This window comes from Brassica napus, chromosome C4 (genome assembly GCF_020379485.1).
Source record: "Brassica napus cultivar Da-Ae chromosome C4, Da-Ae, whole genome shotgun sequence".
Classification (NCBI taxonomy): domain Eukaryota; kingdom Viridiplantae; phylum Streptophyta; class Magnoliopsida; order Brassicales; family Brassicaceae; genus Brassica; species Brassica napus.
Genome location: NC_063447.1, coordinates 47,038,941 through 47,054,669, shown reverse-complemented (window position 1 = coordinate 47,054,669; position 15,729 = coordinate 47,038,941). Strand labels below are relative to the sequence as shown.

The 15,729-nt window shown below is 35.0% G+C and overlaps 2 protein-coding genes across 2 annotated transcripts; one reads left to right on the top strand and one right to left on the bottom strand.

Moving 5' to 3' along the window:
• Nucleotides 1-17: 17 nt before the first annotated feature.
• Nucleotides 18-1,985, bottom strand: LOC106420607 (RNA N6-adenosine-methyltransferase mettl16). Its single transcript, XM_013861466.3, has 5 exons — nt 893-1,985; nt 716-823; nt 501-629; nt 348-417; nt 18-222 (listed from the first exon to the last, which is right to left on the bottom strand). Exons 1-5 carry the CDS (start codon nt 1,874-1,876, stop codon nt 161-163), a joined length of 1,353 nt encoding a protein of 450 aa, XP_013716920.2. The 5' UTR covers nt 1,877-1,985; the 3' UTR covers nt 18-160.
• A 5,560-nt stretch (nt 1,986-7,545) lies between these two features.
• On the top strand, nt 7,546-8,590 carry LOC106420806 (cold shock domain-containing protein 4). The gene has a single exon (XM_013861657.3). The coding sequence runs from the start codon at nt 7,751-7,753 to the stop codon at nt 8,375-8,377; it is 627 nt and encodes a 208-aa protein (XP_013717111.1). The 5' UTR covers nt 7,546-7,750; the 3' UTR covers nt 8,378-8,590.
• Nucleotides 8,591-15,729: the final 7,139 nt, after the last annotated feature.

Here is a 15,729-nt window from a genome sequence, read left to right as displayed (position 1 = left end):
CACAAAAGGAACTTCTATGATCTAACAAAATAGATTAGTAGATTACGTATCTTAAAATTACATATCAATTATCCATTGGTATGTAAGAACATGTTACATATGTGACATACAGTTTTTACCAGATACCATTCTTAAAGTGAGTAGAGTACTCTGTAACTGGTTACCGACAAAATTTGGACTTCATACTTTCTTCCAAGGAACCAAAAACCACAGAGAACAACCCTGCAAATGCATAATTACATGACCTATTCAGTTGTATTCACGCAGCGAAAGTTCTGGCATTTGATAATTTTGGTGAGATTCATGAACCAAAAAAAGTGAACGGTTTGCCAGCAAATCCGACTAACCTGAGAAAGGACTATCTTTATGCTGCAATGATCCTTTTATAAGCAACGTTCCTGGCATCTGCTGGAACACCTGCACCAGACATACATTTCTCCATCAAAAACCAATTGAAAAAAGCAAAGGCAGTAATACTAAAATCAAATCTCCAAACAAACCAAGATGCGGAAAGATAGGTCATCTTGAGGGACTTGCAAACTGGAGCCATCCAGCGATCCATGACTTCTCACACTATCCACATCATCCCTATTGGTGATTGTGTTGCACTGGTCACTGGACGCAACAATCTGCATAACAACAATACAAGGGAGAACTCTGTTGAGCTTGAGATATTGCAGAAAACAAAAGATCAGATGCCAAAGACAAAACGTACGTCAACAGAAAAGGTATTCGAGTTTAATTTGGAGGAGGCACCAGAGCTCTTGAAGAACTCTTCAACTGACTGCAGCACATCCGCAGCGCTGTACTGCCGTTTAATGCCCTACCAAAATTCACAACGCTCTTTATATACTTTATGAAGCAAAAACAAGTTAAAAAAGATGGATATTACCTCAAGCATAAAAGAAAGAAGGGTGTTTTTGGATACAGGAGTAGGTGCTATAATCTTCCTAGTAGCTGGGGGAACGAAGGACCAGGCGAGGCCCCAACGCGAAGTTTGGCCTTGCACAAACTCAGTGGTCTTAACAACAGTAACCCCTACTTCCCAAAGCTTTGGTATCAAGAGCTTGAGGTTAGCCTTCTTCCCAAGCATTGAAGTGTACCACCTGAATCTTTGCCTGAGGACAGCGCTATCTTGTATAATACGGGTGACAAAAGCTTGCTCCCCACCGTTACAAACCATCTCCTCATGAGTTCCACCGCATGAGGTTTTAGGGTTAAGCCCAGCTTCCTCCATGGTTTCGAAAAAGGGAGGATTGCACATACAGAAGTCAAACGTCTCAGATTCCTTGACAACGCCGAGGAGTACCTTGATGTCATCTTCCTCGGATGGAAGGATGTGAGAGCGTCTGATCTCGATGAGGTCTGAAACGTGGGGATTGCTTTGAACGTTCTTCTCAGCCCACTCTAGAGCTACATCAGTAATATCCGAGCCGACAAAACTCCAACCGAAAAGGGAAGCACCGAGGAGAGGATAAATGCAATTGGCGCCAGTACCAATGTCAAAGCCCTTTACTTTGTTGTTGCCACAGGAGGAGCTTGGAAGGATCTGGGAGGAGAGGAGGTCGTTGATCCAGTGGATGTAGTTGGATCTGTTGGGGACAGTTGGGCAGAGCTGTCCGTCAGGAATCCACCAGCTGAGGGCGTGGTCGTGGAGGAGGAGGACGCGAGTGAGCTCTCGTGTGGCGTTGTAGTCGGTCCAGTCGATGCGGGGTCGAGAGCCTCCGGAGAAGAAAACGAAGGGCTTGAAAGAAGGGTAGAGAGAGGCCAGCGAGGCGAAATCGGGAGGGTTGTCGGAGTATTTGTTCTTGGGATGGGCGGTGGAACCAGGGGTCTCAGACCTTGCTCTCTTCTTCCCCTTCCGCCGCATCGACATGGGAAATTGAAAAGCTCTGTTTTTTTGGACTTGGAATCAGATTGATTAACAAAAAGAATCGTATCCAGAGGCGGCAAGCAACAAAACCAAGCAGGTTTGGAAGTGAAAGAAAGAGAACCAATCTCCTCTACTTCGACTGGGCTTTTCATTCCTCTATTGGTTTGCCTAGAGTGGGCCTTTGTATAACAATTGTGGGTTCTTTTTCTTTCCTAACCAATATTTCGACCAAAAAAATATAGGGAAAACTGTTTTTTAGATCAAAAGATACTAACTATGTCCCTTTAGATTAATCTATATTTTGTGTCATATTTTTTTATAATACTTTTTAATATTTATGAAAACAATTTTAATAAATAGTTTTACGAACAAAAAAAATTTGGAAAAATAGTAACATTTGTTAAAATACCTATATGAACTTAATGGTATATTTTCCAGTTATAAAAAAGTTAAAATTATAAATTTCAGATTATGTTCTAAAAAAAGTAGAAATGACATTCTACGAAGTAGAAAACGAAATCTATTTTTTTCATTGAATCTACAATGTTTAGAATACGTGATCTACGTAAATAGGAGTATTCTACAAATATGTAAAATACACATTCCGCGCTTAACCTACCATTCTAAAATTCTTAGAAATCAAAATCTATACATTAATCTAATTCTAAAACATGTAGAAACCGACTTCTACAGATTTACTATAAATCTAAAACATGTAGAAATCAAATTCTAAACATTACTATAATTCTAAAAAACTGTAGAAACTGATTTCTACATATTAGTTGTATTCTACGGATAAGAAATCAGTTCCTAAAAATATGGAAACAAAATATTTGAGAATATTCACTTTTATATTTTAAAAAAAAAATTGATTTAAAAAAAAACGAAAAAGGAACAAAAAAGCGACAAATCGATTTGAGAATATTCACTTTCATCCCAAAGAGAAATATCCTATTTTTAGAAATTCAAATTCAAAGGGGTGCTACTGGTTGTTGTCGATGAAACATTCTTGAAGTGGCGTGTCCTATTTTTAGAAATTCAAATTCCTATTTTTAGAAATTCAAATATTTGAGAATATTTGAGAATATTCACTTTCATCCCAGAGAAATCGAGTTTAAAGAGTTGAAATCATGCTTGGTCGGTTCAAATCAAGTGGGAATCAATCCGGATATAATCATACAAAACCAAAAAAATCGATTTGGGATTCTTTCCTCGGCACGGGATCGATCGATCTATTCTTACAGATATGTCGATCTGTGTAAATCGACCTTCGCCGATCGAGTGAAATGGACCAGGTCGATCAGTATATATTTCGCTTTTTTTTTGTTCTGAATAATGATCGGGATCGATCGATCCACTATAACTTGTAAAGTGGGATCGATCGATCCCTCTTGTCGAACTCAATATATATCTTTTTAAAAAAATTACAATTTTAAGGGCATTACTGCTATTTTGAAAAAAATTAGTCTAATAGGACATAAAATAGTATAAATTAGTGTAAAGAGACATAGTTACCATTTTTTTGCTTTAAAAAACAGATTTCCCAAAAATATGTTCAATACTATTATAAATCTTCAAAAAACGATAGCATTCTATGTGTAAAATATATGAGTCAAAATCTAACCTATTACCTCGTGATTTTATAGACAACTTCTATTTAAGCCAAAACTCATGAAAACATATGACGTGATGAAACAGCACTCATCTAGTGGCAAAAAAAATTCACTTCAGACAAGATCTATCTGTACCTAGAAAATATATGAACAATTTTTGTTATAAATTCAGCGTCTCCTATTGTGTTTATAAAGTTAGCATCAAGCATTTTCATCGTTGGTTAATCATGTATTTTTCATTTTATCAAAACCTAGGGAATAGCTTTCATCATTTGACCAAATCCATATTTTCTTTGCATTACATTATCACATTCAGATTTTTTTTTTCTTCCGGCACTTCACAATGCTTTTTTTTTGTCAGCTACTTCACAATGCTTAGATCATCTTTTTCATTTTTCATAATAGTAAATAAAATAAGGTCTATTGTTTTTTTTTTCACCTACATACAACGTTAGATGAGATTCAAGAGAATAATATACGAATGATACATATAAAAATAACTTTTGTGTGAATTAATTTTATTTTATATTTTATAATTTTTGAGTTTGGAATTAAAATTCATATTATAATCCTCTTAAAATGAACTATAATTATGTTATAGAAATCAAATGATATTATGTTAAATTTATAAATGCTTTGACAAAGATTTAAAATATCTAAATAAATCATATATCTTAGATTGTAAATGAATTTAAAAAAAAATCTAACCTATTTGAAATCTAATAGAGTTTATTTCAACTTATATAACCACTAACACTCCTTAATGCATAATCATAAATCACTTAATCTAACACTTGAATTATTAGTTAGACAACCTAAATATTTACAATTATCACAATATACTAAATATATATAATATATTATATAAATATTTTGATTTAAAATAATAAATTTATTTTATTTTATTTTATAAAATTTTATACTATAATATATTACTCATTATAATTTATAATTCATTAATCATTCTAATTTATAAGTAAATATTTATAAATAGTTAACTAATAATAATTAGTAAATATTCTAATGTCAATTATTTATAAGTTTTAAATCATTTTATAATCTATATGTATGTATAAAAAGAAATAGAATATTGTGTTAAAATCATTATACTATTATACTATCCACATTTGTGATTTATATTATAGTAATTTAGATATCAATTTATATAGGTATTAGTGTATGGGTGTCTAGTCGGATTTGGTTCGTGTTCAGTCGTATTTCGGTTCTTTAGAGGCATATATGAAAGTTAGCTTTATTTGGATATTTTAAAAGTTAATTTCAGGTTTTTTCGGGTCCCGCTCAGATATAATAAGACATAGAAAACTTCGTTGAACCCTTTTTAATTCGAGTTTCAGTTATTTTAAATACTTGTCAGTGACTCGAAAATATGCACTTTAGTTCATAAATTTGTCAAAGATTAAACAGTTTGTGCTAACAAATTATTTTGACATGATTCAGAAGTGGTTGTTAAGAGAAGAGAAACATAAACAAGTTAAAAGTAGCAACTAAAAACTCTATAAACATAAGAAATATTATTTAAACTTTAAAAATAAAGTAACATTGTTAAAATTCTCAAACAATATTTTTCATCGCCAAACTTCAAATATAGAAGTGAGTTTTGAGTTGATTAAATATAAAATATTTGACCAAATCAAAATACAATTTTCATAGCCAAACTTCAAGTACATAAAAATAATTAAATATTTGACCAAATCAAAAGTGAGTTTTGAGTTGATTATTCACGTGACAAGTACTTATTTATGTACAAATTGGAAAATTTTAAGTATTTTGGTATTTATTCATAAGGGCAATTTGGTGTGTTTTGTTTTACATAGCTTTTATTTTTTATATCCGTTTGGGTGAAAACCCAAAATCCAAAATACCATGAAACAAAATCCAGTCAGATATTTATGTTAAATTTGATTTGGGTAAAATTCAAAACCCAAAACCCTAAGGTGAGCATACCAAATGTATATGAAGACTATTTGAAACTACTGTATTAATAAAGTATTTATATTGAAATATTTACAGAGAAAAATGTAACGATAAATACTAAAATACGATATAAAATGTTATTCATTGAATTGTTAAACAAATAGTATAATTATTAGTACTAAATTAAAAATAAATAGTACTCCAAAAAGATAAAAATCAGTTGTAAATCAAAACTTCTAAAAAGAAATAATAGACTATTTGATCTCTTAAATAAACCAAATTCAAAAATTCAAACCGAACTCGGTCCGGTAAAAATGAAAATGAACTAATTTGAATCTAGCATAAATGTTGAATGAGACTTGTTTTATGGTATTTTAGGTTATGAGTTTTATCTGAACCAAACTCGAACCCGAATGGATATCCCAAAAACCCTGAAAATTTCAAAATTCCATAAACATACTCATACCAACCCGAACTCAATCCCGAATAAGTACTTAAAATACTCTAAGATTTCGTTGAATACCTAAAATAAGTATTTATTACATAACTAATTAATTTAAATACTTAGTTTAATATATTTTTGTATTTGATGTTTTTCCTTCTTCCGTATAGTCGAGTTTATCGGGTTCAATATGTTTTCACTTCTGGTTTTTCAGATATGATGTGTTAGCACATAATTTTGAATTTTGTTCTCTAATTTCTTCAATCTCTAATTTCACTTATCAAATATTACAATGGAATCTAAAAGAATCATGAGAAGAGAATTTCAAAATTTCAAAATTTCAAAATTTTAATTTTTGGTCTTTGTTTCATTAGATCTTTGTTTGGTTTTCGGGCCTAACTAAGTACTCCCTCCGTTTCATATCATTTGTCATTTTAGAGTAAAATTTTTATTTTATTTTAAGTATCGTTTTATATTTTCAGTGCAAAATTTAATAGATATATTTTTTATTTTATTTTTATATTGATTAAAATATGGTTAAGTGTTTTGGAAATATGCAAAATTAAATGTTTTCTAAATATATGTGCAAAAAATTAAAGCGAGAACTAAAGTGAAACCGAGAGAATATATAACAAATTTTGGAGTTGAAAACTCGATTAAGACCTGAAACTCAAATTATATTGGATTTAACCGGTTTTTTAGAAATGTTACTTGATTCTAACCGAACTCGAGTGCATTCCAACCAAATATGAATCAAACTTTTATGATATCCCAAACAAGCTGAAATTTATAAACTTAAAAACCGAAAACCGATTAAACCTGAACCAAAATCTGATTGGTCTCCCGAATACTCAACCCTACTCTTAACGCATCACTTGAATCTAATTCACAAATTGATTGAATCTAATTCACAAATTGATTACAAGACCAACAACTTTACTTATTGTCCAATTAAGAGTAAGATCACCACCTTTACATGGTAAAAGGAGGCATTGACATGTCCCATCGTCATGTCAAATGGACAAAAAGACGTTAGACTTTTGACCACTGCCTTTGACTGAAAACAATAGAAAACTATGGGGAGAATCTGTAAAAAAATTAAATTTACTTGTACGAGAAAAAATAAAAATAAAAGAAATCACGCAGTTTACGTTCCCAAAATTGTGGGGCTAGTCAAAATATCTTCTTACGTCCGTCAACTTTAGTGTTGACTGAACCTAAAAGCGAAATATTAAATATTTTGCTCTTCTCCCCATAATATCTTTCACTCCGTTAGATCTCTTCGGGAGAAGAAGATAAGCTTTGAACGATTTCGATCTATTTTCTTATTAAAATATAGTACTACAGTATAATCAATTAAGAGATCTGAATCTGACGGCTTAGAGCCATCTTGCAAAGCATCCCCAACCGTCCAGATCGAAGCTGGGCCAGCGCTTGCTTTAGTTTCCCAAAACGGAAAAAATAATACAGTCTGGACATTAGATTGGCCCATATCCATTTTAATTGATTTGTTACTATACACAAATTTGTTTCTATTTAAATTTCCTCTCATTTGTTTGTATTTTGGCGTAGTTTCTAAAATTTTAATTGTTTTTCTTGTTCTGTTTGAAAAAGTCAAGAGTTTCATTGTGCAGATTTAAAAAAAAACATAAAAACGAATCGAAAATGGAAATACGTACGTCAGTAATGGGGAATACGAAAAGATTATAAAATGAAAAGAAAGTAATTCCAGAATAATTTTTTTTGGGAATAATAAAATGCAGACGTGGCGGTGATACCCTTTGCACACACATCTGCTGCAGATATAAACAGCGTCTGCCTCAAGCCAAAGTAGAGAGTGTTAAAACAGAGAGAGATCTGATCTGTTATTTCGTAGATTCGATAAGAATGTCTGGCGGCGATGGAAACAACAGTGGAGGGAGACTCAAAGGCTCCGTGAAGTGGTTCGACACCCAGAAGGGGTTCGGCTTCATCACACCCGACGACGGTGGTGAAGATCTCTTCGTTCACCAGTCCTCCATCAGATCTGAGGGTTATCGTAGCCTTGCTCCGGAGGAAGCCGTCGAGTTCGAGGTTGAGGTCGACAACAGCGGACGTACCAAGGCCATCGAAGTCTCTGGACCCGACGGCGCTCCCGTTCTTGGAAACAGCGGCGGTTCATCAGGAGGTCGCGGTGGCTTCGGTGGTGGCGGAAGAGGAGGGGGACGTGGTGGTGGCGGAAGAGGATACAGCAGTGGTGGTGGTGACGGTTATGGAGGAGGAGGAGGTTATGGTGGTGGTGGAGGTTACGGAGGAGGAGGAGGTTATGGGGGCCGTGGAGGCGGTGGTGGTGATGGGGCTTGTTACAAGTGCGGAGAACAAGGTCACATGGCGAGAGACTGCTCCCAAGGTGGCGGTGGTGGATACGGAGGAGGTGGCGGCGGTAGGTTCGGCGGTGGAAGAGGCGGAGGGAGCTGCTACAGCTGTGGAGAGTCGGGTCATTTCGCGAGGGACTGCACAAGCGGCGGTCGCTAAATAAAAAGTTAAAAGCGGCTTGTAGAAGGGTAAATCAGTCATCTCGCCGCCTGCTATCTAAAAAATATTTATCTATCCTCTATCGTTATGTATTAGGACTTTGTCGTTATGATGGTACTTGTGTTTCATGTTTGCATGTTTTATCATTGTTCTTGCTGTTTACTCCAAGCGTTCCATTGTTTTTTTCCGGTTAAAAGTTTGTTCACGATTCAAGTCTAAAAGTTGTTCTGCGAACGGAGAAATATTTTTTAATCTGCCAAGAGGCCCAAGACTATAACGGTTATTATTTTGACGGAAAAAGTCGGTTTTTCGGTTTTGGCGGGAAAACTCGGTTTTTCGGTTTCGGCGGAAAAAATCGTTTCGGCGGAAAAAATCGTTTCGGCAGGAAAATTGTGTTTTACGGTATTTGCGGGAAAACACTTTTTGCGGTTTTGGCGGGAAAACTCGATTTTGCGGTTTGCAGTCGGAAAACTCGATTTTTCGTTTTTAGCGGAAAAACTCGATTATACAGTTTTTGCGGGGAAATTCAGTTTTGCGGTTTTGGCGGGAAAACTCGGTTTTCCAGTTTTGGCGGAAAACTTAGTTTTATGGTTTAGGCGGGAAAACTCGATTTTGTGGTTTCGCGAGAAAAACTTGTTTTTTCGGTTTCGGCGGAAAAACTCTTTTTTGGTTTCTGTGAGAAAATTTATTTTACGATTTTGACGGAAAAATTCATTTTTTGGTTCTGACGAAAAAAACTTTTTTGCAAATTTTGTACTCCCTCTGTTTTTATATGTAATTAGTTTTAGCAAAATAAGTTTGTTTCATAATATAAAATGTTTACACAATCCAAAGCAGTTTTTACACAGTCCAAAGCAGCTTTTACATTTATTACGTATGTTGTGACCAATCTAATAATCCATGCCTTTTTATTATTGGTTAATTTTATGTATTAAATGTTATTTTTTCAAAAGTAACAATTTTCTTAATATCATCATTTTTAACTAAAACTACTTACATATAAAAACAGAAGGAGTATAATTTAATTAAATTGCGAAAATCTGTATATATAATTAAAAACTCATAGGTACACCATTACGCTTTTGTATTTACCCAAGATAAATATGAACTTTAAAATTTATACCCATAGTTGACTTAATTTATCTTGGATGGGTAAAAACCCAATCCATTATTAGTGGATTTGGTTAAACCCGTGAGTAATTACCCATGTTAACATCCCTACTATAACCTATAAAATGATTGTTTGATCTTGATGAAAAGATTTGGATAAAGATTTTCTCCTAAAACACTGGTCGCTTTGCTACTGAGATCTAAACAAAGGAACCCAAATCTCAAAAAATTAATTTTAATAGTAAGCTTTTTACGAAAAAGTCCCCGAAAATTTTGTGGTGTTTGTGAGAAACGACAACTTTCGCTGATGGACTCTTCACAATGATAAGTTGCTCTATTGATTTATTGTTGCTTTAGATTCAAAGGCCACCAGCGAGGTTGACGTTAGGTTGGCTGAACATAGGAGTCGAAGCCATCACTGGCTGAGGGCACTGGCAGCATGTGAAGTATAACACCATCTTGCTTGGTCCCAAATCCTTCACTCCTACTTATTATTATGTTGGATCCCTTATTATTATGTTGGATCCCAAAGACTTAAAGAAACAAATTACTTCAATTTTTTTCATATCTCATTAAACAAAACATTCGATCACTTAGATACACAAAAGGATACTAAATAACTGCAAGTGGAGATGATCCCTCTAATATCAGAGAACGCCATGACTCTTATTATGATGTTATCGTATTATTATTCCACCAGTGTTATTATTATCAAATCTCAAACTCACTCGTTAATATATAGAGGCAATTTACGATGTATAAATCTCTGCATTGATTTAACCATGTCTGAGGGCATTCCCATCACTACTCTCTTGTTGTTTATATTTCATTTCCCACTCCATTTTTGGAGTAAATTATAGAGTAGGGATGTAGATGGTTTGACACCAATGTATAACGTGTTCGGTCTTAAAACAGAAGGGCCGAAAAACACAAGAAAGAAGACAAATTTGTTGTGTTTTGAGTCCCCTTTGAGCCACAACATCACAAACTAATATATCTAACAAATATTATATTAGGAAACAAATGAAATAAATCATTCAGTAATTAATGTACCTGGCCATGGAGAATGGATGCACTGGTTAGGTACCATGCAGTGTAAGTGGTCGTCATCCAATAAAAGACCGGACTAGTTTTACACCAATGTAAATAAATCATTGATTCCTTTTATTCCTCTATTTATCAAACTATGACGAAACATAATTTCTTGGCGAAAGAATAATCCGACAAACTCAGCAAGACTTATTGAAGAGCTGAAAAGTAAGATTGATATAGCCCAGGAAGATGACCATACTATCCTTGAGGAGTTAGAAGATTTACGCCGTCAACTTATCACCGCTTTCAGAGAAGAGGACGAATACTGGCAACAAAAAAGTAGAACACAATGGCATCGAGCAGGTGATAGAAACACAAAATTTCACCATGGGATCACCAAACAAAGACGAGCTAGGAATCGGGTCATTTGTATCAAGGATAAAGAGGGCAGGATGGTAGAGAGCGATGGCGGAATAGAAAAGGTGGCTGTCGAGTATTTCCAAGATCTCTTCTCTACCTCTATACCTACAGATATGGATGCTTCTTTGCGCTTTATAAAAAATAAAGTATCAGCAACCACAAATGACACTCTTACAGCTGAACCGACGGAGCAGGAAATCAAAAAAGCTTTATTTGATATTAACCCGGATAAAGCCCCAGGCCCAGATGGTATGACGAGCAGACTTTTCCAGAGGTTTTGGCATGTTATGCAAAAAGATATCATCAGATTAGTGAAAGACTTCTTTATTGATGGGAATTTTGACCCGAGACTGAATCAGACCAATATTTGTTTGATCCCAAAGAAGGAAAGACCGAGAGAAATGACGGAATTCAGACCTATTAGCCTATGTAACGTCAGTTACAAGATCATCTCGAAACTGCTATCTAAAAGACTCAAGAGAGTTCTCCCTGAGCTGATTTCAGAGACTCAATCTGCCTTTGTGGCACGACGGTTGATCACAGATAATATTCTACTTGCGCAAGAGAACTTCCACGCCCTTCGGACAAACACTAGAGCTAGAGAAGAATTTATGGCCATTAAGACGGACATGAGCAAAGCATACGACAGGGTGGAATGGAGTTTTATCCGAACTTTGATGCTACGCTTGGGGTTTGCAGAGAAGATGGTTGATCTCCTTATGTTTTGTGTTACATCAATTTCCTATCAAGTGATCATTAATGGAGAACCCAGGGGTAGAATTATACCCACGAGAGGTTTGAGGCAGGGGGATCCATTATCCCCATTCCTTTTCATTTTGTGCACTGAAGCTCTGATCTCCCTCCTTAAAGGAGCGGAGGATGAGCAGCGCATCTTAGGACTACGTGTCGCTCGGGCCAGCCCCCGGATATCTCACCTTCTCTTTGCGGACGACAGCCTTTTTTTCTGTAAAGCAGAAGTGAGACAGTGCAAGGAAATTTTAGACATCTTGGACTCATATGGAAAGGCCTCGGGACAACAACTAAATGCAACTAAATCTTCCATCATTTTTGGAAATAAGGTCGGCCAAAACATAAAACAGGATATAAAGACCATTCTTGGGATTACTACTGAAGGTGGGATGGGCAAATATCTTGGTCTCCCTGAGGAAATTTGTGGCTCGAAGATGAAAGTTTTCTCTTACGTACAAGACCGTCTCAACGGATGTGTCACCTCGTGGTCGGCTAGATTACTCTCGAAAGGGGGTAAAGAGGTTCAAATAAAATCTGTGGCGCAATCTGTGCCGACATACAGTATGTCGTGCTACTTGCTTCCACAAGGCATTGTGGAAAAACTAAAGAGTGCTATCTCAAATTTTTGGTGGAGCTCGAGCCAAAACAACCGAGGGTTACACTGGATTGCATGGGACAAGATATGCGTTCCACATGATCAAGGTGGACTTGGCTTCTTGGATTTACATGACTTTAATATTGCCTTATTAGCAAAACAACTTTGGAGATTGATTCAGTTTCCAAACTCACTGCTTGCCCGAGTCTTGAGAGGACGGTATTACAATCGATCATGCCCTTTGGAAGATCGGAAGGTCTACTCACCCTCATATGGCTGGCGTAGTATTATGGCAGCAAAACCACTCCTAAAATCGGGCCTACGAAAGACTATTCGGACAGGACAAAACACATGTGTTTGGTCCGAGCCTTGGGTCCCGGACATTGAGGCTCGCCCACCGAGACCGTCTGATCGAATTACTCATAGACACCCAAAACTCCTTGTCCACTCATTCATTAGGCGTGATACAAGGGATTGGGATACTAACATGTTACTAGAATACTTTCATCCTGAGGATATCCTGTTAATACTCAAACTACGACCAAGTAATACGTGGTCGATGGATGGGTACGCGTGGAACTTTACAAAATCGGGCGCTTATTCAGTAAAATCAGGATATCACCGTTTACAAAAGGCGAAATTGGGTGATGATGAAGCTCATATTGTACAACCGAATATTACTGGTTTACAGAGCCATGTGTGGAGTATCCCCGCTCCTGGGAAGATGAAACACTTTATGTGGCAAGCTTTGACAGGATGTATAGCGACAACTGAGAGACTCGCCTATAGACACTTGGGCACCGATAGGAGCTGTCCTAGATGTGGTGACCCTGAGGAAACCATTAACCACCTCCTCTTTGAATGCCCCCCAGCCCTCCAGGTGTGGGCTTTATCGGACTATCCGTCCCTTCCGGGTTACTTCCCGAGTACCTCTGTTTATCAAAACATGAACTTCCTTTTTTGGAAGAAGAGAAACGTGGCCTCTATGGAACCACTTATTGAGACTTTCCCATGGATCTTATGGCACATTTGGAAGGCTCGCAATGATAAAATTTTCAATGGTAAGGATATCTCCCCTTTGGATACCCTTCAGCTAGCTTCCCTTGAAGCAGAATGTTGGAGAAAAGCTAATTTACTAGAGGAGGGAGAAGAAGAGGAGCAACATCTTACTCCGTCGCTGGTTTCGACTCTTCCTGTCGACCCCCAACGTCCGACCTGCCAAATCGATGCATCATGGATCGATAATAGCACGGTTAGTGGCTTAGGGTGGTTCTACAAAGATCAAATGGGAGTCGAAAGATTTGGACTACAAGGTTGCAGGAAAAGCCTATCAAGCCTCCATGCAGAGATGGAAGGACTCATATGGGCGATGTCCTGTTTGCGAGAATTACAGTACACCGTGATTCATATCGAGACGGACTGTTCCGACATGGTAGATATGATTGCTAACCCTACTGACTGGCCGGCCTTTGCCTCTGAGTTAGCTTCCTTCCGATTTCAACGAGCCGGTTTCTTGGAGTTCAACATCAGCCATATACCGAGGACTAGGAATTCTCGTGCAGATTCTCTCGCCAAGGAGGCAAGTTGTACCGGTGTTCTTTTTTCCCATATAGATCAGACTCACCCGGATAGAGCGTCTCTTCGGAACGACTCAAGCCGGACTACCAATTGATCTTAAAAGATGGGCGTCGACAAAAAAAAAAAAAAAAAAAAAAAAACAACAAGGGCCTGTCCGCGGGCGGAAACATATGGAAAACTATTTTATATAAACATATATTTTAGCTTTGTAAATATTTATTCTAATCTGAAAGGAATACTATTAACAAACAGATAATAAATATAATTTTCAGATAATATTGTTATTATTAATAAATATTTTTTTTTGTTTTGAGCTAAAAATAACATTAGCATTCACTATTCTCTATTGTATAGATAATACAAAATTAGTAAATATAATTTCAAAAATTTAATGATATATATATATATATATATATATATATATATATCACTCTGCCATAATAAAAGGAAACTAAAGTAGGAATATATAATACTTTATTATTTCAAGAAGCTTCAAGTTTTAGTACTGCTTTACGCTAATTAGTTTTTTGATGACAATAGTTTTATTCACCTCCAAGCTAAATTAATTAAATATAATAAAATTTAATAAATTTAATAAATGTAATTTTTTTTAAAATGCTATATAAATAGTTTTATTAATATCATAATTATTAATTAATGTTTTCTTATTTTACAGAAAATGATGTTTTAGAATATCTGTTTATTTAGATCATAATTATATTTTGAATGAAATTTTAATTAATTTTTAGTGTTTAACTGATTATTTTTTTTGTAAATTATTATATATTTTGTTGAACTTTGTTTAAAACAAAATTCTTTGTTTGAATTTTTTTCATTCTATTTTAGATTGTTTTCTTAAATTATTATTTTATAAATTAATAAAATATGAAACTTCAGCATGTTTTTACTTTAGTTATATATCACTCCGTATCATATCATTTAGTTGAAGAAATTAGAGTGAACCATACCGTAACTAAACAAAAAAAAAACTTAAATGTAGTGTAAATTACACAAATTATAGAAATTAAGATGAACCAAACTGCATATAAATGTTCCATGAAATTCATTTCTCTCTTCGTCAACTAAAGCTTGAAGAAGTAACTATTACGTAACTTTTTTTTATTGTAGATGCACTTGATTGTATTCAATGAAAGCATGTAACTCATATCTCATATCTCATCAAATATCCTTTTCTCAGTTTTAACATAGTAAAAACGACAACATCGTAATATATATATATATATATATATATATATATATATATATATATATATATATATATATATATATATATATATATCGTAATATATATATATATTACATAATTAAATGGAACAAAACAATCAAAAAATATGTTAGCTTTTATATTGCCATACCAAAAAGAATCACACCACAAAGCAAGATTTTTATATTACCTTGGATGTTGTCTATTTTCTAGGTGAAGAATTGTTTCTTTTGTTCCTCTCTGCTATGCCTCCCAGCCGTCTTGACCCAAAAACCAAAAGCTGGTTTTGACTCGTCTGCCTATTTGTACAGGTAGGAAAATGTGGCTTGGATTAGCTGCACAAATCATAGTGAATTGACAATTAATTAATAGTTTTTAGTGAAGTTTGTATATGCTTAAAAGTTAGAAAGCAGAGAAATGGAGAATCACTTACTAATTAGGTTTTGAGTTTATTGTTTGTGATCCTAGCGCTTGTCTTCTTGTATCTATAGAAAACATTATCATGTAAGGGAATTATCAAAACTTTCGGTGATTTTCAAAGGTTAAAGTTAAGTCGACGGTTTTAGTTTCTTTTTGTTCCTGCTGGTAGGTATAGAATCACTTAGTATCATGTGGAAAGAAACATAGGGCATAAAGAAATTT

Excerpts from the sequence above, each read along its gene's own strand:
- LOC106420806 (XM_013861657.3), top strand. The coding sequence starts at position 7,751 with ATGTCTGGCGGCGATGGAAACAACAGTGGAGGGAGACTCAAAGGCTCC.
- LOC106420607 (XM_013861466.3), bottom strand. The coding sequence starts at position 1,876 with ATGTCGATGCGGCGGAAGGGGAAGAAGAGAGCAAGGTCTGAGACCCCT. Across the intron at positions 630-715 it reads CGAATACCTTTTCTGTTGAC|ATTGTTGCGTCCAGTGACCA; the intron begins GTACGTTTTGTC and ends GTTGTTATGCAG. Across the intron at positions 418-500 it reads ACCTATCTTTCCGCATCTTG|GTGTTCCAGCAGATGCCAGG; the intron begins GTTTGTTTGGAG and ends TGTCTGGTGCAG.